Source organism: Erpetoichthys calabaricus, chromosome 14, assembly GCF_900747795.2.
Source record: "Erpetoichthys calabaricus chromosome 14, fErpCal1.3, whole genome shotgun sequence".
NCBI classification, from domain to species: Eukaryota; Metazoa; Chordata; class Cladistia; order Polypteriformes; family Polypteridae; genus Erpetoichthys; species Erpetoichthys calabaricus.
In genome coordinates, this window is record NC_041407.2 from 26203923 (window position 1) to 26230711 (window position 26789).

Genomic DNA, 26789 nt, shown 5'->3' on the forward strand with positions numbered 1-26789 from the left:
CAACTTGTGGCTGGACTTGAAAAAGACTGATCACTCCTAATCTCCATGACTCCTGATAAAGTCTGAGTAGTTTTGTGAAAATGAATGGAGGGAAAATGTTCAAAAATGAGAGACAGGGAGACATGTGCACACAGACCTAACACTGTCATGGTGGCCAAGGGTGCATCTACTAAATACTGACTTGAAGGGCATGAAAACTGATGCCATCACTGATTCTGTGTTTTAGATTTGTCATGAATTTAGATCACCTTGCAGAGATCTGTTTTCACTTTGACATGAAAGAGTCTTTTTCTGTTGATCAGTGTCCATAAAGCCAAATGTAATTGTATCTCTCTATTGTAAAAAACAATCTTGGGAGAGAGACTAGGGAGACGAGACGTGATCTTCTCGGAAGACAATCTGAAGTCCCGCGAGAGACGCTTTAACTTCCTCCCAGATCTTAAAACAACGACAACCGACAAGACAAACACTCAGCTCGCCAGCAGCAGAAAGCCAGCAGATGATTCGACTGCTTCTCCTTGCGTGCGTTCAGCCACCCTAGATTCACAACGCGAGTGGCAGAGACATGAAGTGGCAAAAGGACAGCTGCTGTACAGGCTTTAAAATGATCAACGGGCAGCACAACAGCAGCAGCAGAAAGACAGCAGATGATCTGACGCCATCTCCTTAGTATGCGTTCATCCGCCCCACCCTTCACAATGCGAGCAGCGTTATACATCCTGTGAGAAAGAGATTTAACCACACCTGGGAAATAAAGGACAAGTATTGTTTTTACAACGTCACACGAGACAAGGCAGTTGTCATTTAAAACAAGTTCACGGACATCTAACCTAGCAGTTGTTTGAATGGTTTTGGCAGACACACTTCATGTACTCCTAGCTCTTAAAACAACGACAAGCAGAACACGCAGCATGCCAGCAGAAGCAACAAGCCAGCAAATGATACAACTGCTTCTCCTTAGCGTGCGTTCAGCCCCTCAAAACCCCTTCACAACGTGAAGTGGCAAAAGGACAGCTACTGTACAGGCTTTGAAATGATCGATGTGCAGCACGACAAACAGCAGCAGCAGCAGAAAGACAGCAGCTGATCCGACAGCATTTCCTTAGCATATGTTCAGCCCCGCCCCCCCTTCACAACTCAAGCAGTGTTATACATCCTCTGAGAAAGAGATTTAACCACTCCTCGGTGCTGGAAATAAAGGACAAGTATTGTTTTTACCAATGTTTTAAAGTAAAAGTGAAAATAATGCATATGTAACAATTCCCATGAAAATAACAATCTCTTTAAATTGTATATCGGGTAAACCAAACCCGGGGGTGGGCGAGCGAAGCGAGCAGGGGGCAGAGCCCCCTAGTATTCTTTAAACATTAAAAACCTCCAAGGTATTGAAGTCACCGAAAATATACCTGAATCACCACATCACTTCATCCAAGAGAGGGGGGACAGAATGGAAAATTTGGCAGTGCAGGGGCAACATGAAAGAAACAGGCTTGGATCACCAAACTAAATGAGTAGACAGAAAGATCACAAATTTCAAAAATGGCAGCGAGTAAAGTTAATGCAGCAATTAATATATTAATGCGTGAAATTTCGCTTGGCACAGAGAAGTTCATTCTCTCAAAATCAGAATGCAAAATAAGGACACTGGTAATGGAAGTCAAGCAGACATTATTAAGCAATTCGTATTTATTCTGCACAAACCGTATCATAGAGCACAGCATCTCAAGCTAAGAATACAATGAAAATCAACACAACAAAACACGGGATTGCAGATCATTTGTGAAATGGGCCCCTAAAATAAATTTGAAAAGTATAAATATACTGTATACTGGATGATAAAATAAAAACTATTGAAGGTCAAAGTATTAAAATTGTAGAATCCAGCACTCGAGACATAAGTTAAAAAAAAGAAAAAATCATTAATATGAATATCATTAAAAATATCAACTCAAGTTTCAGAGTGGAAGGAGAAATGTCACTGCTTAAAAAGTCAAATCATCAATAGATGGCTTAAGAGAGTCCATTATTGATAAAACTTGTGATAAAAGACTCGGACGTTAATAATACAGAATAGACGTCATGTCACGTGCTGGTAAATGTTTAAGATTCAGACATTAATAATACAGAATAGACATCATGTCACGTGGTGGTAAATGTTTAAGATTCAGACATTAATAATACAGAATAGACGTCATGTCATGTGCTGGTAAATGCTCTTCACAATGGCAGCTCTGATTCAGATAAATGCACGGTGATGTTCAAGTTTTTGCTCCCTTCCAGATGTTCTCCATTTTTGATTATTTGTCACAATGAATGGCTTCAGATCTTAAGACAAAATATAATATTATAGAAAAGGAATCAGAGTAAATGTGTAACACCGTTTATAAGTTGCTGCCTAAGATATTGAAGTAATAAAGTTACCCAACAGCTGTATTGCTGTGTGCCTGGTGAATTGTCTCTTTAGTGACTCCTGCAATGAGCTGAGCAAAGATGACTGATAACAAGACACAGTCAGCCTTACTGAATCTAAACTTCACCATATGTTGTCACTTATCATGACAGTGACATTGTCACCCTAAGGTTTCTAGAAGATCAAAGGAGTCTTGATCTCATAAGACATGAAAAAAAACATAAGTGACTCCACTACACCACAGTGACAGCCATCATCTCCAAAAGTAAAAGCATTCAAAAAAGAGCAACATCTTCATAGGAGAAGCTGGCCTGCCACATGTCCCTGAAGGGCACAGCAATGCCTGAGTCAAGAAGTCACAGAGAATTCCAGAAGAAACATCCAAAGACCCTCAGGCCTGTCTACCCTCCTCTAAGGTCAGAGTTCATGACTCTATGGTATGAGGGATGAAGAGTTAAAGCAGGACTCATGGAAGAGCAGTAAGACAAAACAACTCTGCTATCCAAGAACAGCTTTGGTGCTCATCTCATAACTGCACAGAGTCACCTCGATCATCTTCACGTCTCTTGTAATAAAGACAGACAAGGACTTTGTGGATGGCGCAGGTCCTACTAGGTCTGGTGTAAAACTAACACAGCAATCAATGATAAGAACTTCATACCTACAAATAAACATAGGAGTGGTAGTGTGATGAAGAGGGGGGGCTTTGCTGCTCAGTGTGTGACGACTTGCCATTTTGAACATTCATTAGGAGAAAAGCCAGTCCGCTGTCCATGACCTGAAGCCAAGGTGTAGCTGGATGACACAGCAGGTCAATGCTCCACCACCAAAAAGAAAACCTACAGCTGAATGGCTCAGAGGACACAGAGAGTTTCAGAGCCTCGTCAAACTGCTAACTTGTACCTCACAGAAGTGCTGAAATGAAGAGTTTATACTCACAATACTCTTAATGCATCTGAATGAAAGGAAAGACCAGCGGGCTATCACTCCTCAACAGTAACGTGAAAGTCTGATCTCAAATTATAAATTATAGTGTGTTTAGTTCTTATTTCTGGTGCTAAACTTGCAGCAAACAAATTGAAACTCTGGGGGTAATGACACCTTCACATCAGTCACAGAGGTGTTGGATAAGAACCTTGATCATTAAATAAAGAAAGCAGTGATTTAAAAACTGCATTATGTGTTTCCTCAGGTTTCCTTTTTCTAATATTGCACTTTTGTGAATGTTGGAGGCCATGCTTTGTGTAAAACACGCAGAAACAGAAAATACTAGAAAGGGGGGTAAATACTTTTTCACATCACTTAAGACAAACACTTGTTGGTAACATATCTTCATTTTACTAAATGCTAAAATTACTTACATGTGTTGCTTGTTAAACAAATACAAAATCGTTTTATAAAAATCAGGAACTGTATATTTTCTTCTCATATGTAACTGAGGCTTTATCATTTCATCTGTTATCTATGACCGCCGTGTGCAGTTCAGGGTCCGGGGGTCTATTCAGTCAGAACTGGGAAGAAGCCACAGACTAACAGTGAGATTACAAGAGGATGACAGCTTTCATTTCCTCCCAGTCCTGTATGTCAAGTATGTTGTCACTCACTACCTCTGTCACCTAGATGACAAAGTGAGGTGACCTTCTGGACTCCGCTCAGACTAGTGGCTCTGTGATTTACTGATGAAGTGATCCTTACGACTCCTGAAGACAGCGGCTCTGGCAGGTGGCTGTAACTCTTGATAGCAGTTTAATCACGAAGTGGAAACGCAGCGGACTCACAGATCCATCGATCACGAATTTCACACCTTACTCTGTAATTCTGGTTCGAATCCAGCCGGATCTCCAAACATTTTCTTTTGTTGTCATCACTGGCTCTGAAACACAAGAGGCACTGTTAGGAGGCTTTCTCCTGATCTGACTGACCTTGTAGGCTCACATACATCACGTGAGTTCAGACACGTCACTGATGAAAGACCACCAGGCTGTGCAGCAAAGAGGATTGTCAGTCGGTCGTGTGGCTCATAAACTGAACTTTCCATACTTACTGGACACAGGCAGTCTGGGGATGGACTTAGCCATGGTGGATGAGTTAAACAAAATTATACATTCATTATAGAAACCACACATAGACAATTACTTCCAACACCCACCCCATCCTGAGTCAGGATCATCATTGTTGAAGATTGAATCTCAGCTGACAAACTCTTTATTCTTATATTCTGATGCAAATGAAACAATTCCACTTTTAAAAGTATATCAGGTACTGTATATTAGCATAAGGGTCTCACAACATTTGAAGACACACTTTTTATGGTTTTATTGATATTACAATTCATTAGTAATATTGGGTTCAAAAACTACTTACTATTTGCAGAATGAATGCATATATCAAAGCCTTAATTGTGATTGACTGACTTGACTTTGAGGATGCCGTCCAGAAATGTTGCCAGTGCTTCCTGCTTTCTGACTGAATACACTTCTAGTAATTTCCAGTAGCCGTCCTCAGACACACGACTCGCTAGTTCACTTTATCAGGCCTCTGCTGATTCTGACGACTTGGCCTTTTCTATTCAAAACTAAAGCCGCATGGCCTTGTTAGACTTTATCCCAGGGTGCCAACTGCTCTTCTCTGTGCAGCCATCAGTGCCACTGTGTCTCTTGTCACCCTTAAACATGCTGATGATCTAATTTTAGAGGTTGTTAAATATTACGGCTCAAAATCTAAACTAAACTAATACATACAAAAACCTTTAACAATTTAACATTTACTGATAATTCAGTTTAAAAATTAAGAACATTTGATCACAGCAACCAAAGGGACCATTGGTCCCTCCATTTTCTACTTCATCTTCATCTACTTCATCAAAGCCACTTCATCTTTAATAGCAGCCCAAGGCAGGAACAATCCCTGAACATGGAGCCAGTCCATTGCAGGCAGAGAGACACACACTCTGGGGCCAATTTAGCTTTGCCAATCCACTGAATGTGTGTGTTTGTGGATTGTGGGTGAATACCAGATTAGCCGGAAGGGAACACATGCAGACATGGAGAGAACACGTGAACTCCACGCAGGGAGGACCCAGGAACTGCTGTTGTCTTACAGCAGCCAGGCAGTGCTACCACGGTGCCACCGTGCAATCCAAAAGAAGAACCAAACAAGCATAACTATATCTTTGAAAAAAATGTGAGTAAAGCCTTCCCTTACGAGCAGATGAAACACCATCACTACATGTGACAGACAGATGCTGATGACAGCCCATGTGTTTCTTGTACCGTTCATCTGCGGTTACATTTAATGTGCTGCGTTGGACTCCTTGTCTTTCTTGGTATCACACTGTTCTCACTGCTCTATGAGATACGTGAATTTTGAAGTGTACTCTGTGGTGGATGGCCGGCTAAATATTCCGGTCCTCACCCCCAGGCCGCCAGGTGGCGCTCTCCCGACAGCATTGACGTTCCCCGAATTCCAGCAGGGCCTCATGGACTTTGTAGTTTATATGCACAGCCCTGCTGGATACCATAGGGGCCACCAGGAGTCGCTGTAGGGAGGCATGTCGGACTCTTACGTGCACTATAACCCGGAGGTGCGTCATGATCACATGACAGGAAGAAACGACGTGCCTCTGGGGTGAAGAAGAGTTTTTATATGACCCAGAAGTGTTCCTAGTCACATGGACAGAGAGGGCGAAACACTTCCGGGTCAAGGACTATAAAAAGACTATGGGAAATCCCAGACGTCGAGCTGAGCTGGGTGGAAGGGTGGCAACGCGTCTGGGAGTGGAGGATTGATTATTGATTGGTTTATTGTATTGGTTATTAATTATATGAGTATTGTGGAGTGGAGAGTGCTTGGTGTACATTATTATTGTAAAATAAATAATAATTGGATTTTTATCTGGTGTCTGACGTCTGATCTGAGGGTTCAAGGGGACGACAGTGCCTCAATCTTTCACAACTCTTGATAATAAACATGAACTTAAACTTGACAAGTCATAACATTGTACTTACACCATTAATTAGAAATGAAGATGAATTTGGAGCAGCATGATGAAGTTCTGCCCAAGCACATGGTACTCCATTTATCTGTTCTCATCCTCCTAGATCTGAGTGCCACATTTGATACCAATGATTACATATAAATCACCTTAGTCGGTAGGTGGGCCTCTCTGGTAATGTTTTAAATTGGTCTGAGTCTCACTTGACAAGTTCTGTTAACAGGTCTTTGTTAATTGTGGTAATTATACTTCATAGACACATGATATTCTATATGGTGGTCCACAAGGATCTCTCCTGGTCTGCTGCTCTTTTCGATCTCCATACCTCCATGAGGTCAGATTATCTCAAGGCATAACGTGAGCTACCACAGCTATGCTGACGACACACAACTGTATTTATCAATAGCGCCTGATGACCCTGACTCTCTTGATTCACTGACCCCGATGTCTTACTTGTGTTTCTGAATGGATGAGTAGTAATTTTCTCAAACTAAATAAGGAGAAATCAGAAATCTTAGTGATTGGCAAAAATGGATATAATGAGGGTATTAGAAATAAACTTGATGTGTTAGGATTAAATGTCAAGACAGAGGTATAGAATTTAGAGGTAACTATTGACTTGGACCTAAATTTTAAATCACATATTAATCAGAGTACTAAGACAGCATTTTTTCATTTAAGGAATATAGCAAAAGTTAGAACCCTTATAACTTTGTAAGATGCTGAAAAATTAGTTGACGCTTTTGTTTTCAGTCGACTACATTACTGTAACGCACTCCTCACAGGACCACCCAAAAAAAGACATCAATCAGATACCACAAGGGCAGAATGGAGCTGCCTGAAAAACAATTTGAGCACATCACACCAGTTCTCATGTCACTACATTGGTTACCTGTGTCATTTAGAATTGACTTTAAAATATTGCTTATGGTTTACAAAGCCTTAAATAATCTGCTCCATCTTATATTTCAGAATGTCTTTCACCTTACACTCCGAATCGTAACCTTAGATCTTCAAATAAGGACTGCTTAGAATTCCAAGAGCTAAACTTAAAAGAAGTGGTGAGGTGGACTTCTGCTGTTATGCACCTAAAATCTGGAATAGCAGACCAATACAAATTCACCAGGCTAATACAGTGGAGCACTTTAAAGAACTGCTAAAAACTCATTACTCTAACGTGACTTTCTCTTTGCTTCATTTTAGTGTAACCCTGATATTCTGTATATGTATTGAATTATAATTTCTATCATATCTCTACAATCCATACTAACCCCTACTCAGAGGTGGGTAGAGTAGCCAAAAATTGTACTCAAGTAAGAGTAGTGTTACTTCAAAATAATATTACTCAAGTAGAAGTAAAAAGTAGTCATCCAAAAAATTACTCAAGTAAGAGTAAAAAAGAATTTGTTGAAAAGACTACTCAAGTACTGAGTAACTGTTTGATCCTAATAAATGATTTATTTTTTAGAAATGTTGTAATAAGACAGACAAAAATATAAAATAATGTGCAAATTCTGCTATTTCCAAATAATAAAATAAAAAATGAGTAAAAATAAATAACATCTTTACAGAATAAAGATGCACAAATAACACAAAGTTCCAAATCTCAGTTTTTCATAACAGCTTTTGAAGCCGATACGTACAGTAGGTAACATGTATGTTTGAACAGTGCCAACTATTTACAGTGACGAGATATCCTGTACACTGACAGTATAATACTGCATATTCAAAAAAAAGGCCAGTTTCAAATAAAGCCGTGTCACTCTTCAAGGGTGCAATTGTACGACCAAGGGGAGTTAATGAGGTAGTTGGAGCGAGTTGCACCTCCACGTGCAGGTCCGATCATTCTCAATTGATTTATTGGCTTCCTGCAGCGTGTGATTAAGGCCATGGAGATGGGAGTATATATATATGGGTCAGCACAAAAAAAGAAGGGGGAATCAAAGAAAAGGAGAAAAGACATGAGGTTAAAAAACATGAAAGGCAGGCTTGGGAGTGAAGCTGTGACCGTTTAGCAGTGAACAGGATGCCTGCATGACTAAAAAAGTCTCTCACAAGCTGCAAGACACAGGAAGTTTGTATGTGGTCATGTGACTGCATGGCTACGTCTGATTGGTGAAATGGAGTCATGTGATTATTGTTGCTACGCCTGATTGGTGAAACAGTCATGCAGTAGATCCACTGGCGAGTTCTCTCTTGCAAAAATATAGTGTAATATGGAAATGGAAATGGAAAGTAACGAGTCGAGTGTTACCCAATGTAGCGGAGTAAGAGTATCGTTTCTTCTTTACAAATGTACTCAAGTAAAAATAAAAAGTATGGTGCAGTAAAACTACTCTTAGAAGTACAATGTTTTAAAAAAGTTACTCAAGTAAATGTAACTCGTTACTACCCACCTCTGCCCCTACTTTCTCTTCTGTTCTTTTTCTGTTTTTCTGTGCTGGTGATCTGCACCCCCACTATCTGATCAAAGCACCGTGAAGTCCCTGCATTGATGGATTGAAGGCCAGAGGTCCACATGACCATCATTGTCTAATTCTTCCACGTGTTGCCTAAAAACCATGAGGACTGATTGAGATCATTGATGTTAGGTGGGCTGGGTGGTCTCATGGCCTTGGAACCCCTACAGATTTATTTTTTCTTTTCTCCAGCCCTCTGGAGTTTTTATTTCTTTCCTCCTGGCCATCGGACCTTACTTTATTTGTTGTTACTTAGTATTGCCTAATTTTATTTTCATATTTTTTTTTTTCTTTCTAATCTTATAAAGCACTTTGATCTACATCATTTGTATGAAAATGTGCTATAGAAATAAATGTTGTTGTTGTTGTATAGATAAGTGGACTCTTCATAACCAACAACATATGTCACCTATACCACCTGCAGTAATCCACTTTGTGTCCATTCACACTTCGGTTCATCACTGTCCCTGTAGCACCCTGTGGTCTCGTGGCACCTCAGCCAGGAGTTTAAGTTCAGAAATGACCTTCTCACTTATTCTCTTGTACTTTGGTTTTCTGCACTATAAAGCATTTGTCATTTGTAACATATTTCATTATTGTGTTCAGAGCTCTGTGACACGACATTCATGACTACATGTGTAAGGCCAGCATTACTGGCAGGATTAGGGAAAGGAGTTGGAAAATGTCAGCAGTCACCAGTCATATTTATGTGATATTTATACAAAAAAATGTTTTGTTATTCAATAATGTCAGAAAGGCACACATTATTTGGATGTCCATTCAACCGTTTTATGCTATTAAATAAGACTGCAAACAGTTTGTTATTCTCCTCTAATGACAGTAAAGTGTCACCTGCAGGTAAGCCCCCTTCTGCTCCTGCCTAATTCAGTTTTGTAGCTCATTCAGTCAAACTGAGACGTCTCGGACTGAAAGGAGTCTTCTTACCTCTTGGATTTTAAAGGCTCGCCATCCATCCTGGTAATGTTGTCTTCTTTAATGATATAATTGTGGCCAATCCAAAAAAATTTCAGATCACCTCCAATGATTTCAGATTGAGTATTTAAAAATTCCTGATAAGAAAACATGGAATTAAGAAGTTGATGAACAGTTGAACTTGCACGTGTCTGTATTGTATTAAAATGTCTTCTCTTAGTCACAATTAATCAAAAGGTTAAAATAAAACACATTTTATCTCCTTTTTTGTTTTAACATATACTGACCTGAGTCTCCTCATATAAATGCAACGAACAGACAAAACTCTCATTGTGTCACCTGCTTTTATAACAAACAGAGCTATGGTGTCACTTCTTGTGTCACATGAGCAGATGGCAGTGATGTCTAACACAAATAATGTGTCAGTGTGCTAACAGAGATACTGGATACTAAATACGACATCCCTGGGGGAAATCTCACAAAAACCCCAGCCACCCAATGGATATCAACCAATGACAGAATCTGCAGACATTTGTCAGATTTGAGTCTAAACATTGGCCTATCACCTCAGAAGTTCAGTTCAGTAGTATTCTGTGATTTATTTGAGGTGATGTAATGGTCACATGGTGATTTTTCATGGAAAAATGAGCAAATCTTAAATTGTGTTATATCCTATTTGTCTAGTGCATCACCAATGACCCTTTTGTCCATTACAAGAAACAGAAATGCATGTAAACGTAATGTACAAATGGTAAGTCGAAGAGCTCCTCATGCCAAAACAGAAGAAACAGCAGTCTAGGATTCACAGCACGTCTGATGACGTCAGTTATAGTGAATGAAGAAAGACGGAACGAGTCCTCTTACAGAATCTTTAGTTTCTCACATAAGTAGTTGGCACAAAACAAAGGGTCATTGAGACTTTATATAAAATGACAGTCACCCACCCTGGGCCTTTGAAATGCGTTGACATAATCTTCAGATCAATTGGAGGAATCTCCTAAAGAAAGACATTCCTACTTTAATGACATACTGACCTGAATCAACTTCAACTTAGGTTTTCTGGGATTGTTCTTCTAATGCACTTTCAAATCTTTTTTTCCTGACAATTTAACTTACAGTATGTAGTTTTTCAAGACAGTCATCTTAAATCCACCTGCATAAATGACATACCCACTCCTTTAAGCTTTCTATATTCACTAGTTGTCCACCCTTTGTCAGGCACCAATCATGGCTGTCACTCCAGATCAGTGTCTTAGTGGAGATGAAGTAACACTTGGAACCGAAGGGGATCCAGTCCAGTTTACATAAAATGCAAGTGTTTTCTGTGGAAAACAAAACAAAGGAGCAAATGACAAATGAGGGGTTAGATGACCAAGGAGCCCACTGTCTACTCATCCTGTAGCAAAGCACTCACCGTGAGATGTGTTTGTACCATCACAGTAGTATTCCTGCAGTTTACTGAACTCTTTGGCCAGTTCTTCATGTTTCTTATTCAGAGTTGTGTACTGAGACTGCAGGGCACTGTTGTTACTGGTCAAGTTGTAATTTGCAATTCTTAACTCTTCCAGTTCTTGCTCCTTGTGATTTAATTTTATGAAATCTGAGGAAAACAAGTCATTTCATCTTTTACACTTCAGTTAAGAATGCTGTCAGTTTTGGGTTGTTAAAGAACCACTTGACATGTTTTCTACTTGTCTTACTCCATCAGAGTTTGTAACATCAGATCAACGATTGTGCCTTACTAGTTTTCAGTGTGAAACAGCAAGTCTGATTTTCAACTTTATTTTAATCAACATATAAGGGGTATGAACAAGCTGAGATACACTTTTTTTGTAACTTGTGTTAAGGCTCAACATCCAGGGCTCTCACCTGACTTCAAGCAGTCCAGATGACCCCCTAGTAGGTCTAACAGCATGTTTATCGACTAAGTAATGTGCAGCAGCAATTATAAAAACAAATAAGGACAATGTGCTCAAGTGATATAATGCACTAGTGAGACCACATCTGGAGTGTTGTGTCCAATTCTGGTCACCACAGTACAAGAAAGACATAACAGCACATGAAGCTGTGCAGAGGAGAGCAACCAGGTGCATCATGGGACTGAAGGACATGTCATAGTGTGACAGACACAGAGAGTTAAACCTGTTTAGTCTGAGCAGAGGACATCATGTGTGGACCTCATTTGGGTATGTAAAATCCTCCAAGGCATTAATAAAGTAAATCCAACAGAATTCAGAACAGTGAATCACATACTCGAGGACATCGGGGGAAATTAAGGGGAAGTGCACTTAAAACTGAAGCCAGGAAATTCTTCTTTACACAAAGAGTTGTGGGACTCTGAAATAAACTACAGAGACATGAAATTGGAGCAGAAACCTCGACAACCTTTAAGAAAAATCAGGATGAGATGTTGGGACAGCTTAGCTATTAACTAATCAAACGGGCCTGGTGGACTGAAGGGTCTCCTCTCGTTTGTCAAATTTCTTATGTTTCTATTCCTGCAATTTCTCTCTACTGTCTTCATCTTTAACATTAGTGATATCTACTGAGAGACAAGTTAAAATGACAGTCAAGCATTTTGTGTAATGCCTATTTTTATTATTGTTTCTTCAAAGCAATAAATGGTAATTCAGTGCACATTACATGGTAAACACATAAAACGACATAACAACACAGAGAAATGCATTCATCTGCGAATCTCCAAGGGTCTTTACAAGTAAAACATAAATTAGGATGGAGGAGGCGGTAATGCGGACACCGGATGAGAGGGAATGGAGTCACGAGACGACACAGACAGATAACAGTAAGACAAATATTTAAATAAGTAAAGAATGGGAAAGGTGGGTTGTTGATTGCTTTTATTTTTATATATATAATTTTTTGACCTTCTGTAAAATTTCTCCTTGGAGACAAATAAAGTATCATCTAATCCATTATTCTAAAAGACCTTTCATGTTAACTAAAGTTAAATATACAGTGATTACTGCCACTGTTTAATGCAGGACCACAGCATAGTGTCACAGAAATAAACACAGCATATCTCATATTAGAGAAGTTTCAGATATTAAATTAGGATTATCATATAGACATAATACAGCATTGTAGCTCTTAGCTAACTTCCCTGAAGATGGAGGGGCTGGATGCCTGATTGACAGTGACCTGACACACAGAGACGCAGGCTCTGGATCCACAAGTTTCAGGAAGGTCTGCACTTCATCCATCAAGGCTAGGAAGATTCCAGAATACAGAGGACCACATAAACAGGAGTCCCAGACAGAAGATGAGGATGACTTTGGGTGGATTTCTGGGAGAGAGCATGTCAGTATGGAGGATGATCAGCGATCCTAGTTGTGCTACACGATGGGGATGGCACAAGAGGAGCGGCTCGTAAGAGTGGGAGTGTGCAGTTATAAATGTTAGGCTTCATGAGCTGTGGGGGGAGATTATTACTTTAACAAACCCGTTGTGGGGCTTAACTGCTAATTATGATGTGTGTTAGCCTCTACATCTTAGTATGTATAACGGCATATTTAACATGAGAGTGATTTTAAATATTAGCTGGTCACACGCACCTGCTTTATAAATAGTTTATGAAGGTTTACGCTATGGTTAAAATGTAGAAGTGGTAAAATATCTTTGCCATTAATGTCATTCCTTGGTTAATTTATGATATTAGGAGTCATGTATGCTTGTCAGAGGATCACCTTCCAGGTTTCTCGGAGGTAAGCGATACCACTGCAGGGCGTCACCCACTGAAGTAAGAAGATGCCCCCTGAGGGCAATTGATGCTGCCCCCTAATGGCCGGAGGACTATAAAAGAGTGGGCACCCAAGAGAATGGCATCTCATATCGGATCAGAACTGTGAGCAGTACGGAGCTCCTAAAGACGAACCACACTACAGAGCTGAGCTGAGGGGCGCTGTGGCTGACAGTCTTGTCCTTTTTGTTCACCAAAGTACTGAGAAAACACCCAATGACTCCGCCCCTTCCTGTCCCTGGGCTCTAAGAACTTGACATCCCTGAAGGAAGTGTCACATCTATCCAGAGCGACCAGAGCTAAGGAGCTCCATGACCCGCAGAAGGCAGACTAGAAAGTCTGATTAATACCGGCCACTTTATTACTGTGGCAATAGTTTTGTTTCCTTGTACACCATCAAGAGTTTGTGTTTGGACTTAGAAGTAAACAGCAATGGCTGGGTTGGCACCCCAGTTCATCTTCCTTTGAGCCTCTTGTTACTTCAGTTGACCCCACTATGTACACTGAATTACAGCCACGTGATTAGTTGTTTTGAGGTAATGAGCAAGTCCTCCTAATTAAGGGGCCAATGACTGCATATATAAGAAATACACAAAGCACTCACATTTCCATCACTTTTCAATATCATATCAGTATGGATGATACTTACAGTAAATAGAAAAGAATATGGGGGCGGCCACTAGGAGAAGAGAGAAGATCAACAGCACCATCTGCAGGTTAACTTTCTTTTCTGCTCTAACTTGAGGCACTGGAGCTGCAAGAAGAGCAAGGTGGAGTGAGATAAGAGAATGAAGAGCACATGAACTACCTGATGTAGGACAAAGTGGGCATTGCCCATTGCCCACCAGGCCTGTTAAGGTGGCAAATTTAATAGATGTCCAGCTGTGCCGTCTCCCCTTACATCACAAAATAAGTGAATGATCCCCACCAGAATCTGCCTGTAGTTCTTCTGATGATGAACTCAACAAAGAGCAAAGAGCTGTAATTCAAGGAATGAGAACTGGGACAGACAGAATAACTTGACTATAAGTAACTCCTGATTTTGTAACTAGAGGTGACTTTAAACCAATCATGAGATGTTAGAATTCCTTTTTAAAAACGAGCTGCACCCACGTATTCTGTCATAGAGGTGCATACACTCACTGATCTCCAAGGGCTATTCTGAGGGGACCCAGGACACCCACTCTCCAAAATCTCTAGTGTCTCACTTAAAGTTAAAAACTGTGAACTGACAGCCACTTTCTCTTTGTGGATCTGAAACCACACCGCCTGGTCCTTCAGAAGAGGTCACCCACCTGAAACTAAGCATCTCCAGGCCTGGCCAGTACTTGGATGGGAGACAATCTAGGAAGAGCTTGGGTTGCTACTGAAAAAGGTGTTGGTGAAGCCAGCAGGATGCTCTGACCCTGTGGTCTGTGTGTGGATCCCAATGCCCCAGAGCAGCGACGGGGACAATGTTCTGTATAAATGGTGCCATCCTTCAAATGAGACGTAAAACCGAGGTCCTAACTCACTGCGGTCATAAAAGACCCTGAGCATCCTTCATAAAGAGAGGAGTGTATCATGATGTCCAGGCTAAATTGCTCTCTGCAGTCCTATCATTCTGGCCCCCTAATCATACACTGTCTCTAACTGGCTCTCTCTCTCTCGCCCCTTCACCACCTAACAGCTAATGTGTGGTAAGTGTAGTGCTGCAAAAATGGCTGCCGTCCTATCATCCAGATGGCTGCTGCACATTAGTTTGACTTATAGTTTCACTATGTAAAGCTCTTTTGAGTAGTGAGAAAAGCACTATGTAAATTGTAAAAAAATAAATTATTATTTATTTATTATTATTATTATTATTATTAATGTCTCAGCTAAGCCAAACTGTGGGACAGTGGACTAAAAACATTAAAAAGTAGCCATTACTTCAAGAAGGGAATTTCAGTATCTAAACTCTTGTGCCACAAACAGTAACACTCTTCACTATGAAGCTGCACACGACACACCAAAGGGCCTAACAGCAGAAAGGACGATGAGAAAGCAGCACCACAGAACACCACAAATGAAGGACCCTGAGCAAAAACAAAGAGTGGACGCCAACCCAAGAAGAATCCTCCACATGAACCCGGGGCAACAACAAAACAACAACTTCACACAACATCAGACATCATCCATAAAGCCTTGGTATCATTGAACTATTTATGTTTGCCAAGATAAATTAAAACTCGAACTACCAGTAAACAGCCAGCTTCTCTATCTTATATCTGTTTGTCTGTCTAGTCTGGTTGGGTCCTGTCATATTGTCAGCAGGCTCCTATCAATTATGGAGAATCCACTACATCCATTAAACTGTGTCATCTCCAGACAGAGGAGCAGTTTCAGCGACAGACTGCTGTCACTGTCCTGCTCCACTGACAGACTGAGAAGATCATTCCTCCCCCAAACTATGCGACTCTTCAATTCCACCAGAGGGGGTAAACGTTGAACATTATTCAAGTTATTGTCTGTTTTTTACCTGCATTTTTTTATTACTCTTTAATTTAATATTTTTTTGCTGCTGGAGAATGTGAATTTCCCCCTGGGATTAATAAAGTATCTATCTATCTATCTATCTATCTATTGATCACCATACTTTATATATGCAGTTATCATATTTCTATAATCCTTGTGTTCATCAATACTTTCATTATTCTGTTTCTTTAAATGAGTGGGCTTTATTTAAATTGATGTAACAGTCAGAGACCTTCATCCTACGACAGAGGAAGGTAAGGTAAATAAAGAAGGAGCCTTCCCAAATGCTTTGATCAATTGCTGAGTTAAATCTTTCCTCCTTCCCACATTATTGTGATTGTCCCTGACTGGTCAGTTAAAGTTCATTTTCCTTTCCTGCATTGGTGCCCCACCATCAAAGGGGCCATTAACTGGTCTCCCCTTCATTCCCACTTGCTGTTGTCACATCGACATTCCTGTTCTGTTTCCTCATATCCGTGTTTTCTTGTCCATGATGACCACGTCCAGATCTCAGCACAGGCTAACCTGATTATTATTATCACAACATTAGCTTACTTGTCACGTGTTTGCATTTCATGGAGAATAACTTACTTGTCAACCTTCACAAAAGTGGCTACAGTCTACAAACTGGTGAAAAACTAAACCTGCTGATGGATTATTTTATTTAACTTTTACTTTTTATTAACTTTTAGGATTTTTTTTATCTTCATTTTACCTGAACAACTGACAATGTGTGATATTGTGAAACTGACAGAATAACATTTTGAAATATGTTTCCCTTCTCTTTCTCTTTTTCTCTCTCTCAGAACAGACAGCTGATAGATCAGACTCTCTTTGTTTTAGGGTCAGACGTGGCATACTGTGCTCTGATGGCTGTCAAGTTTAATTCTAAGCGCTGACAATGCACTCTCTCTCCCTCATACTCATCACTCATAGCCACAGATGCTGTTTTTTGCTGCTCTCCACTGTAGGTTCCAATGTGGATGGACTGGCATTATCTTAAAGCCTACCTGGACAGGAAGCCATATGGGAAGGATTTGGATGGACAGGTGTCCCGGACACTTTGTTTGCAGGTATGTTTCCTGGCCAGAAAGATGTAATGGAAGGATAGGGCATGACTGTCTCTAGGGACCATCTATTCCCCAGGTACGCCAGGTAGCAGTATTCCTCAGGTTGAGCTACCATCTGTACACCCTGAGTGCATCTTGGGAATGGTAGTCCTGATGATCAACCCTGTCAGACTGTGCGGGTGCCACCAGAGAGGGAGTTGAGGGGAGAGGATTCACATTCCGTAAGGAGGATCCACTTGACTCAGAAGTGCTTCCAGGGTATAATTGTGTGGCACCAGAAGTACTCCAGGGTCTGGCATTAAAGAAGCCAGTAGACCTCATCCAGGAAAGTTGGACAAGGCTGGAGCAGAGTAGAAGTGAGTTATTATTGAAATTGTGGTTGTCAGCACTTGTTTGGGAGAAAGAACCTGAAATGGTGTAATGAAATTCACTTTATCTGAACCCTTCACTGTGTTATGTGCACCTGTGACTGTCGTGTGGGGCGCCTCCTGTTGGTCACACTGCACACGTCTTTCATTCTCTTACACTGCTTGCTGTTCTTGTGTGGTGTCTATTCAAGTTTAAGTGCCTCCTAACCTTTGACATTATATATTAGTTTCTCCGTTGTTTTCCTACAGAACTCCTTGGTGGGACCCAAACAATAGTTTAAGGCCAGGGGCCCCCCATTCCTCATAAGTCTGCCCCTACCCATGACACATGGCATCTGAAAAGTCGACACTCGTGTTAGATATGAGATATACCCATTGCAGTCATCCAATGAGGGCAATACCCTTCGGGGCAGCTGGGAAATGAAGTCCATCAAGTTGTCACACTGCTACATCCTTCTATCATTAGCCATCATCTGTCTTTTCGTATAACCAACAGTGTCAATCAAAGATGAGTTGACATCTCTAAAATCTTTTGCCAGGACAAGACGTTCATTCATCTTATGCTTGTAACCTCAAACTGACTTCTTGACCATCTCTGAAGGATGCGCTCAGGTACCTCTAAACAGGCATTAACCTGCACCTCAAAGTGATCTGTGATGCTATTGCCAGGAGCTACACCTTTCTTTGAAAACATCTCTCATGCTCTCTCTTTGTGGATTTGAAGTACTTGGGGCTGGACATGTTCTAAAACTCTGTCTGAACATGAAGGAGGACCACAAGCTCTAACCTCAGCTCTTCACTTCTTGTCCTGTATGCATGTGACTGAACGCAGTCTGGATAGGATTTGTTCTTGAAATGTATCTCTTGTGAAGGCATCAGTCACATAAGAGTCACACTTTTCCTTATGAAATTGTAGAGGAAACAGCAAAGAGGTTTTGATCAAAGCGAACTGAGGCAGAGCCCACCAAACATTGACCACCGGAGAGAGAAAAGACACAACATCACTAAATGAATACGCTCAAGGTGGAGTTACTCACTTGAACCTGGCATGTCAGTAACACCTACCACACCATATGGGGCACCTCCATAAATTACTGATATCACGGAAACTGCCCTGTTAAATTAGCACTCTGAACAGCAGACCAAAACTTGGCTTTCTCAGATTTAGTCACCAGTGTGTAACACGAACAGGAAGAGCAGTGACGGGTTCACTCTTAGCCTTTAAAAGCGTTTGCCTAAATTAATAAACAAGAGCACAACTGTGTCTTATAGCAAGAAAGAGTGAGGAGACTGTTCATCTACATGAAGGTTAAAAAATAAAAATCCTTAATTCATAGAAAGGGGGGGGGGCAAATAAACTGGGAATTTCATTGAAATGGTTCACTGCGAGAAGGTGAAGCAGACAATTCATTCATTAACATCAGCACATCCATTCTTCTTCCTTACACTTTAAAGATTTTCAAAACACCATCATAAATAAAAGTACTACTTTGCCTTCCCTTGACAAAATATTCATTTTCTTTATTTGAAGTATATAAAGTAGGTCTACAGAGCCCACCTGTGTCTCCATCTGCTCCACTGACATGTGGTGACTCTTCTATGGTACACAAGTTGTCAGCGTGTTTCTCCGACACTCGGTAAATTTCAGTCATCATTATGAATGCTGCAGTGGGACAGAAAGGGAAAGAAGTTCCAGTTATTTCTAATCCAGCATTCAGTTGTTTTTCAGATATCTTCTTACTTCAGGCAGATCAGCTAAGCAGAGATCACCAAATACATACAAAGCTCGAGTAGGAGCTGAAAAATGAAATTGTAAAAAGCCTTGTGCCTTTCTCAAAGAAAGGGAGCTCATGATTTGTTGTGTAAAAAATGAGTGAAGTGTTACCAAGGTGCCAATAAGATGAACCAGGCTGTCATTCCTACCACACTCCTCACTGCAATGAAGCCACTCAGAGGCCCGACACGCCTGTTTATCTTGTAATTCTGCTACAAGACATGCCAACTCACACAGATATTCAGACTTGGAAATAAGAAGGAGCCGTCCGGGATGATGATGGGATGTGGCGTCACCTACAGACTAACCAACCTTTTCTACCCAAGTCTTCTTTTCCAGCCTTTATGAAGATTGCTCTTGGATTAGATTAAGCTGCTAAAGACACAATGGTGTCACATGTGGAGAGAGGTGGAGCCCCGGTAGGGGTTTGGGTGGGTGTTTGGGGGTGCTCTGGAAACTTCATTCAGACAGTGGGTCACCTTTAATTAACTCAGTGATCCACCACTTAGCCAAATGACTACAGATTGACCTAAAACACTATTGTGCTTATCACCCACAGAGTGGTGTCATGGTGGAAAGGACCCTTCAGATGTTGAAACTGAAATTGGCTAAAGTATGTGAGGAAACTGACCTTTCCTGGCCGGATGCCCTTCCGCTTGTTCTGGCTGCAATGTGTGGCAGGACCCACCGCCAAACAGGACTGTGGTGCCTTGAAATGTTGACAGGTCAGCCAATACAGGTCTCAATGCCTGGAGGGTGGGTTGAACTGGAAACCATTTATGAGTTCTCTTGTTCTTTTCAGGACTTCAAAGAACACTGAAAGGGGTGCACTCCCAAGTAAAAGAGTCCTGGTGAGTGTCCCCCTCCAGTAAGGCTACAGACAGGGCCGCTGTAAGCTCCGGGCAAGCTGTGCGTTTACATCGGCCCCCTGAATTAAAAGGCTCTGTCTACTAACGTCGCTCAGTAAAAAAATCTTATTATTGGATGAAAGTATTAATTGGAAAAATATTTCACCTAAATACATTTTTAGGCTTTATAAAAATTATCAATGCACAAATAAGAATAGTTAAATTATCATCTAATTGCCCAGTAGCTTCTTCTTTATAAGATCTTTTGCATTTCTCCTAAAGTGCTGCACGAGTAAGCGACAACTACACCTCCTTTTTCCATAGACGTTACCAAATATTTTCTTTCTTAGGTATTGCAAAATTTTATATTTAATTTTATGACCAATCTTTGTATTCGAATCACTATAGTGTTTTAAAATCATTATTAAAATTGAATTATTGAAACTTTTTTGATTATCAGGGAAACATTTATGACATTTATTCATTTAAATCCGCCGCCTCCACCGGACAGTAACAAGTAAAACTAGTGAATCACAACACACACCCGATCCAGCCGTTCAGCTTATTAGTCGTCACGCCGTCGCTGTCATAAACCGTTATGTGCTGGTGAACTACATGGAGATGCCCAGGATCACCAGTAGTAGTTTATATGTGCGGCCGAAGAGAAACGACAACAATCTGAACTAACATTGATAGACGTGCGGAATCCGAAGACGTGAAGTCTGTCGCTGCGGCCATGTAAGCAATCTGTTTAGTTTTGGGTCATTTGTTTGAACTTACATCTAATAGTTTTATACATTTCGTTATCTCAAATGTACAGATAATACGAATATTTGTTTTTTTTAATGTTTTAAAAGCCATAGAATAGTAAGTATAAGTTCATCAGTTATTACCATAAATCTTAAAACATTTATAAACAGTGATAATGTCTAGTGTTGTGAGTCATCTATAACCGAGAAGTCGCATCGAATTTTTAATATATGCTTTTTGAACGCTCAAACGAATATTCATAAATTCTTAAATCAGGTAAAAAGCTGCAGTAAATGAACGGTAAGTCTTTTATTATAATAAAGTTTGGAAGCGCTGGTCTCATTAGTTCTTTCTTCGTTTTTAATCCATAGATTAAATACTAATAAAAAAAAACATTAAAAAATGAACGCCGGTCCCAGTCGAGATTGAGACAGAAATACAAAATATGAAAGTGGAGCACAGAAAAGAAAGAAAGCGGAAAAAAGGAAACAAATGGGTGAAGCGCAGAAAGGTGGTTTATTAAATTAAAATAAACAAATAAATAAATAAATAAAAGGAAAAGGAAAAGTGAACTGCGCTCCCGGCCCGGTCTGGACCTGATTCAGAGTTTGATGAAGAAGACATTGAACAGAAAAATTGACATTGAACAGAAAAGATTTTACTCTAAATGGAAGAAACTATTAAAATGAATGAAGATAATATTAATGACGATCCCGGGACGTGGCCAATAAATATCAGCGACAAGTTAAGAGTCTTCTTAGTTAAGAAAACTAGCTCGAATAAGTGACTTCAACTTTCCTCTTGAGTAGGAAATTCCATACATGATTTTAGTACATTTTACCTTACGGTGAAAAAGTGCGTCACACGTGGTATCGTTATATTGTGTTATAAATAGTGAAAAAATAACAAAGTATGTTGTTTTTACTGCTCTTTGTTTCCCGATAATTTATCAAGATCAGCCCTGCCTAGTGATGGATTTATGATTGGAGACATTTAAACGCACAAATAAAGGAGCAGGAAGCATCTTTGTCTCGTTAAAATCACAAATGCGATTTCTTGAACTTGCAAAACGATTACAAAATTAGCAAACTATCGATAATCTGCAGCAACGTCAAATAGATGACGAAAAATAACCTCGACGCAAGTTTTATGACGAATCGTATATTGTGTTCAATATTTAGGTAAACCTAATGACGCCTTTCGTGGTTCCAGCAACAAATTTATTTACAGAAAATAACAGCAAACTCCTTGGACTTATTGAAATGATAGCCACGTTTGATCCTACTATGGACGAGCATTTGAGAAGAGTTTCGAATAAAGAAATATCGGATCATTACCTGAGTTGGGAAATTCAGAACGCCAACCACAAGGCGTAAGGCAGGAAACAAGCCCTGGGCAGGGCGCGCACACACACGCACACACATTATTTTATTTAAAGAAATAAAATTATTTTATCGTATTATGAATAGGGCGGCACGGTGGCGCAGTGGGTAGCGCTGCTGCCTCGCAGTTGGGAGATCTGGGGACCTGGGGTTCGATTCCCGGGTCCTCCTGCGTGGAGTTTGCATGTTCTCCCCGTGTCTGCGTGGGTTTCCTCCGGGCGCTCCGGTTTCCTCCCACATTCCAAAGACATGCAGGTTAGGTGGATTGGCGATTCTAAATTGGCCCTAGTGTGTGCTTGGTGTGTGGGGTGTGTTGTGTGTGTCCTGCGTGGGTTGGCACCCTGCCCAGGATTGTTTCCTGCCTTGTGCCCTGTGGTTGGCTGGGATTGGCTCCAGCAGACCCCCGTGACCCTGTTTCGGATTCAGCGGGTTGGACAATGGATGGATGGATGGTATTATGAATACACCGACGAATTGTAAACCCCTGGATTGCCTAAACATATTACCAGATGTCAGCGAGTCTTCTCACAATTTAGTTTCTTACTTGTGAATATTATTAACTATTCCTGTAACGACAGCTACAGCTGAGAGAAGTTTATCGAAGTTGCAAATAATTAAGAATTATCTACGAGCCACCCTGGGACGGGAGAGATTGTCAAGTTTAGCACAACTCTCAATAGAAAACGAATTATGTGAATCCATTGGATCTGAAGATATAATAAATGAATTTGCGGAAAAGAAAGGTCAAAAAATAAATGTCAAATAATGTTTTAAAACTCAATTTGTTGTATTGTAGTTTTGTAGTGTCTCTTCTTGTATTGTATTTCTTGTATTGTAATTTGATCGTAATAATAAATTAAAATAAAGTTTTTAATGAAATTTTAAGTATGTCGTTTTCTTAATTCTTATTTAATATAGCATATACAATTCATTTTATTATTCCTATTTTTTGTAATACCTCCCTCAAGTCAGATGCCAATTCCTTTTAAATTAAATTAGCGGCCCCATATTACGTCTTGCTAATGGCGGTCCTCCATGTTTTAATTCCTCTCCTCATGACAATCCTATCAAGTATTCATGTTAGTATTTCATTTGTCCACAGAGCTGTAATATCACGAGGGTCATGTGCACTGTCGGCGTCACAGAAAGCCCGTTGAAGAAGCACGTAGAGATTCACACACAGAACACGAAACATTTAATGTGCTGCTTTAGTTACGATGGGAGTTGAGAAACTAGAAAATGAAACGATTTAAGATGAGGTTTATGACGTTCTACTTCAATGACAAATCAACTACGTGATTAAAGTGGACATTTCGAGATTAAAGTTAACATTTCGACCCCCACTGTGTCCCTATTTTTTTTTCTCTGTACCCTGAGACCCTTCCATGTGACACTCAGACGGTAGGCTACGGTGACTGTGATATCTGACCACCACTTCTTATTTATTTCGTGCACTGTGTGACTTTCTGAACTTGAACTTTCGAGTTTCTCCGCCACGCTGTCCTTCGATTATCTTCCTTTTGTTGCTCACATCTGTTTAAATCAACACACTGTACGTTTTTATAGCCTCCACTTGATATTCGCTGAGATTCTTCCACTTTCCCCCGTGTTTATTCCATTGTTTTTTCACTCAAGGTGCTATTTATATTGATTTGCATATTCAAAGCGGAGTAATTCTGGGAGGAGTCGGTGTGATGCGGCAGGCGCGTGCACGTGCGTCCCATTTCACGCTGACTGATTTATGGAGCGGACGAACGTGGACGTTGACGTTCGCAAAGATTTGTGTATCAGGATTGTTTTTTCTTTTTTTTTTTGTACGCACATTTCTGTGTTTTGACCGTACGTCATGTTTGAGTGTCAATTCTACACACGGCGTTATACACGAGGCCCCAGGAGAGGACATGAAGTGTCAGAGATACTCGTCAGGACCACCATAACAATAAGAACACAAACTCGCCTGTAAAAAATCCTCACCACTCAGAGGACTGCAGGAGGAGAATCGGAGCTTCAGTACTTGCCCATGAAAAGAGCAGAATGGGGGCTGTGAAGATGGCATTTTGTAACGGCATCAGGTCCATTTACTGTGCAGTATCTACTAGAACAGGATGGTTCAAATGTAACACAAAACTGACAAGTAGCTAAAACACAAAACCCTAAAACACTGAACCCCACTAAAGTACCCAGCATACCCACTGGTACATGACACACTGACTCACTGGTGTTAAAAGACGTTTTGAAGACTTAACAGCTCTCACTTTATGGTTTGGTTGTTCCTGTTCACCACAGTCAGTCTTCAGGTCCTCGCAGTCGAGACGTACGGTGAGGAGTTCAGCTGGAGAGCCCAGCAAGAATGAGCAAACCAAAATCTGTTGAGTGTCTTTAAAGGCTTTAACCATCGTGTGCCCATGGGCTTCTACATATTTGTGTCCAAGCACAACCTTTCACAGAGTTTGACTCTCCAGATCCTTCAGTTCTACATGAAGAGAGGAGGTGCAGTGTTACAGTAGTCAATGTTGGGGGGTCTTTTCACAGGGGCTGCCTTGTAAGAAGCCATCAGCTGTTTGGTGAGGTGGCCTGTTGGTCACTTTACATGAGTGTACATCAGGGGTGTCAGACTCTGATTTAGAATCACAGAAGTACATTTTGAATGTGACATCCGGCGCCGCCGAGAGTGGCAGCCTTTTCAGCAGCTCCGTGTATGACTGTATATGTATGTGTATTTTTCTACTTTTATTTTTCTATTTTATTTATTGATCACTCCTACCACTTTATTTTATGTGGATTCGTTCCCTGGACACACTTAACTTTTACAACATGGGCATGGATTTTAACACGCCGAGACTCGCCTATTCAAGTACTCAACTTCGGGCGCTGAGAACAAATGCCAGTGCCGGTGTGGTTCCATATTTACCCGACGAGGTAAGAAGGCGGTATCGTGGCAGCAGAGCCGGCACTAAGCTAAAAAAGAAGCGGCTTGCGAGAAAGTGGCGTTTTAAGCCTTCGGTGCCTTCTGTTATTCTGGGGAATGTGAACTCAATCTCAAAAAGATCGACGAACTGGCTGCGCTGGTGAAAAATGTCAGAACCTACAGAGAATGCAGTTTGTTGTGTTCTGCGAAACGTGGCTAACTAACACCATCCCAGATGCTAATGTGGAGCTATCCGGGTTTAGCACCGTTAGAGCGGACAGAGACGCAAGTACCTGTGGGAAGCACAAAGGAGGAGGACTCGCTCTCTATGTTAATACACGGTGGTGTCACTCCGGACATGTTAAAGTCAAAATCTCCACTTGCTGCAGGGACATCGAACTGTTGGCCATAAGTCTGCGTCCCTATTACTTGCCCAGAGAGTATGGACACGTCATTGTTGTCGTCGTGTACATACCTCCTCGGGCGGACGAGGAATCAGCGAGTGACATCATCCATTCTGCTGTGCTAAGTTACAAACGCAGCACCCCGAGGCACTTGTGCTAATCGCTGGAGACTTTAACCATGTGACGCTGGACAAACATTACCTGCATTCTCCCATATGTGGACTGTAACACCCGGGGAAATAAGACTATTGATTTACTGTATGCAAACGTTAAAGACGCATTACAGTGCCACCCCGCTGCCTGCGCTGGGAAAGGAGATCATAACCTGGTTCTGCTTCAGCCTCACTACAAACCAAAAGTGAGAGTCCTACCTGTAACCAAACGATCATTCAGGAAGTGGACCCCGGAGGCTGAGAATACTCTGAGACAATGTTTTGGAACTACAGACTGGGATATCCTGCAGGGATCACATAGTGAGAACATTGAGGAGGTTGTTGACGCACTACTGACTACATCAACTTCTGTATGGACACTTTAGTTCCAGTAAGAACAGTACGCTGCTATGCTAACAACAAGCCATGGATTACAAGTGACATCAAGGGCCTTTTGAACCAGAAGAAAAGGGCCTTTAAAGACGGTGATCAGCATGAGCTCAAGCGCGTGCAGAAGGAACTCCGAGTCCAGCTCAGGGCGGCGAAGGAGCAGTACAGAGAAAGCTGGAGCAGAAGTTGCAGAACAACAGCATGAAGGAAGTGTGGGATGGGATGAAGATCATCACTGGCTGCAGCTCGAAGCAGGGTGCCACCATCGAGAGAGACGTGAAGAGAGCAAACGAAATGAACAACTTCTTTAACAGGTTTGACCACCCTAACCCACTCTCAGCTCGGATTACTGCACTCTCTACATACACATCCTTCTGCTGATACCAACATAGGAGAGACATCCCCACCCACAATTACAGCAGCGCAAGTGAGCAGAGAGCTGAGGAAACTTCGTGCCAGCAAAGCAGCAGGTCCAGATGGAGTATCGCCACGACTGCTGAAGGTCTGTGCATCAGAGCTGGGGGGTCCTCTACAGCGCATCTTCAACCTGAGCCTGGAACAGGGGAAAGTCCCGAGGCTTTGGAAAACATCTTGCATCACCCAGTCCCAAAGGTATCACATCCTGGTGAGCTGAATGACTTCCGGCCTGTCGCTCTAACATCACATGTGATGAAGACCATGGAGCGGCTGCTGC

The 26789-nt window shown here is 41.2% G+C and overlaps 1 protein-coding gene across 1 annotated transcript; it reads right to left on the minus strand.

Annotated features, from left to right (window-relative positions):
* Positions 1-2685: 2685 nt before the first annotated feature.
* LOC127525871 (C-type lectin domain family 4 member M-like) lies at positions 2686-24575 on the minus strand. Its single transcript, XM_051918937.1, has 7 exons — positions 24497-24575; positions 19046-19150; positions 14203-14307; positions 11211-11396; positions 10967-11118; positions 9809-9933; positions 2686-2734 (listed from the first exon to the last, which is right to left on the minus strand). The coding sequence occupies exons 2-7, from the start codon at positions 19140-19142 to the stop codon at positions 2686-2688; spliced, it is 714 nt and encodes a 237-aa protein (XP_051774897.1). The 5' UTR covers positions 19143-19150; positions 24497-24575.
* Positions 24576-26789: the final 2214 nt, after the last annotated feature.